We start from the raw sequence: 1,609 nt of genomic DNA, 5'->3' as shown, positions 1-1,609 counted from the left end.
ACGCACGCACGCACGCACGCACGCACACACACACACACACACACACACACACACCCACACCACACGTGCGTACGCATGCACGCACGCACGCACACACACACACAAACACACACACATATATAAACCTTACCTTCCCCAAGTGTCGAACCCGTCACAGGTCAAAGGGCGTAATTCATCGTAAGGGTAAGCATTTTGGATATAGCTATCATATGCATGATGGAACATTCGCGACACTCTCTCCCTACAAAGCAAAAAAAACAACCAATGACATCCAAGCAAATGTATGAAGAACACAGTGCAACTGTGATTGCAACTTGCTACTGAATCCTGCTTAATTCTCACATCAACCTACCCCCCAAGAAACAGTCGTAAGTCGATAGACCATTTTGCTCTTGCAACCAACTCTTGCTATATGAACAACTTATAGTTGGCCGAGTTTCTAAACATACACACAGATAGTCTAACATGCAATACATGAAATAAATCAATAAACCTCAGGCTTTCTTTGGTTTGACTAAAATCGGAAATCAACTGATGGTATTTTTAACACTAGCTAAACAGATATGGAACCACTTTGAAGCTCTCATTTCGGTTTCAACCATTTAACTCAGGCTGATTATAGTTTTTCTCTCCCCGATTGAATAGCGGTTGCAATTTCTTTTGCATATTTATTATCATGTCTGCCTCATACACTGATACAGGAGTCAGTTTACAGTGAGTGCAGGGTTCTCCCCAGGATGAAATTCAAACAGGGGGGAGTTTTCCCAAACGGGGCGCGCGCGCCCCGTTTGCGCAACGTAGGGAGAACCCTGGAGTGTATGGATTAAATCAATGTTGAAATTCCAATAACAAAGCTGGAATATTCGTACCATAGGTCACAGTCATGCCGTGTATGGACATTTATCTCGCAGCCTGGCTAAGTAACGTTACAATAACGTCAACGATCACCGGCGATACCATTAGTCGTAACACTATCACTAACATTAACAACAGTAACACTAACAGTAACATGTCAGACAGTAACCCTAACACAACAAATCACGGCCCAAGGATATAAGATCTGTCCACATTTGCACATTTGCTCATGTTGCACATTGCGAAAATGAATTGGGGACAGCTCTTATAACGGAGTGGCTGGAGGTACGGCAGCCGTATCTCCAATTTACGAGGCTGCAGGTACGACAGTCCATTTGCGCATGAGTCGCTTTCTCACAAAATAATGCCGTTTACGAATTAATTCACGATTTAAGAGTTTTGATGAGCTAGAAAACACTCGGATTAAGTATGAAAATAAACATTATTGTGCCAGCTAGCCTACACCAGTTGGTTGGGATTGATTGTCAGTTCAGATGCAAAAGAATGAAAGCAATGACACGCATATATAAAGTCAAATATAGCCGAGCAGGTACGGTATGAAACATGGGCAGTGTTACTGTTAGGTTTAGATTTAGGATTAATACGGTATCCTAGACAGTTTTTGCAGTCACTTGGAGGCGACGCATGCGCCAATGGACTGCCGTACCGGCAGCCTTGTAAATTGGAGATACAGCTGCCGGGGGTCATACCTATGTGTCCCGGTACCTATGTGTCCCGGTACCTATGTGTCCCG

General features: G+C 43.8%; 1 protein-coding gene across 1 annotated transcript in view; it reads right to left on the bottom strand.

Moving 5' to 3' along the window:
- The window catches only part of LOC106804858 (ER degradation-enhancing alpha-mannosidase-like protein 2), a 13,001-nt gene that overhangs the window by 9,817 nt on the left and 1,575 nt on the right, over positions 1-1,609 (bottom strand). Inside the window, exon 2 of the mRNA XM_014806216.1 lies at positions 131-241. Within this exon, the coding sequence (XP_014661702.1) occupies positions 131-241 (111 nt within the window). The remainder of the gene's footprint in view (positions 1-130; positions 242-1,609) is intronic.

The sequence above is a fragment of the Priapulus caudatus genome, unplaced genomic scaffold, assembly GCF_000485595.1.
Source record: "Priapulus caudatus unplaced genomic scaffold, Priapulus_caudatus-5.0.1 Scaffold90, whole genome shotgun sequence".
Lineage (NCBI taxonomy): Eukaryota > Metazoa > Priapulida > Priapulimorpha > Priapulimorphida > Priapulidae > Priapulus > Priapulus caudatus.
Note: the sequence above shows the minus strand (reverse complement) of the source record. Positions and strands in the feature narration are given on the sequence as shown.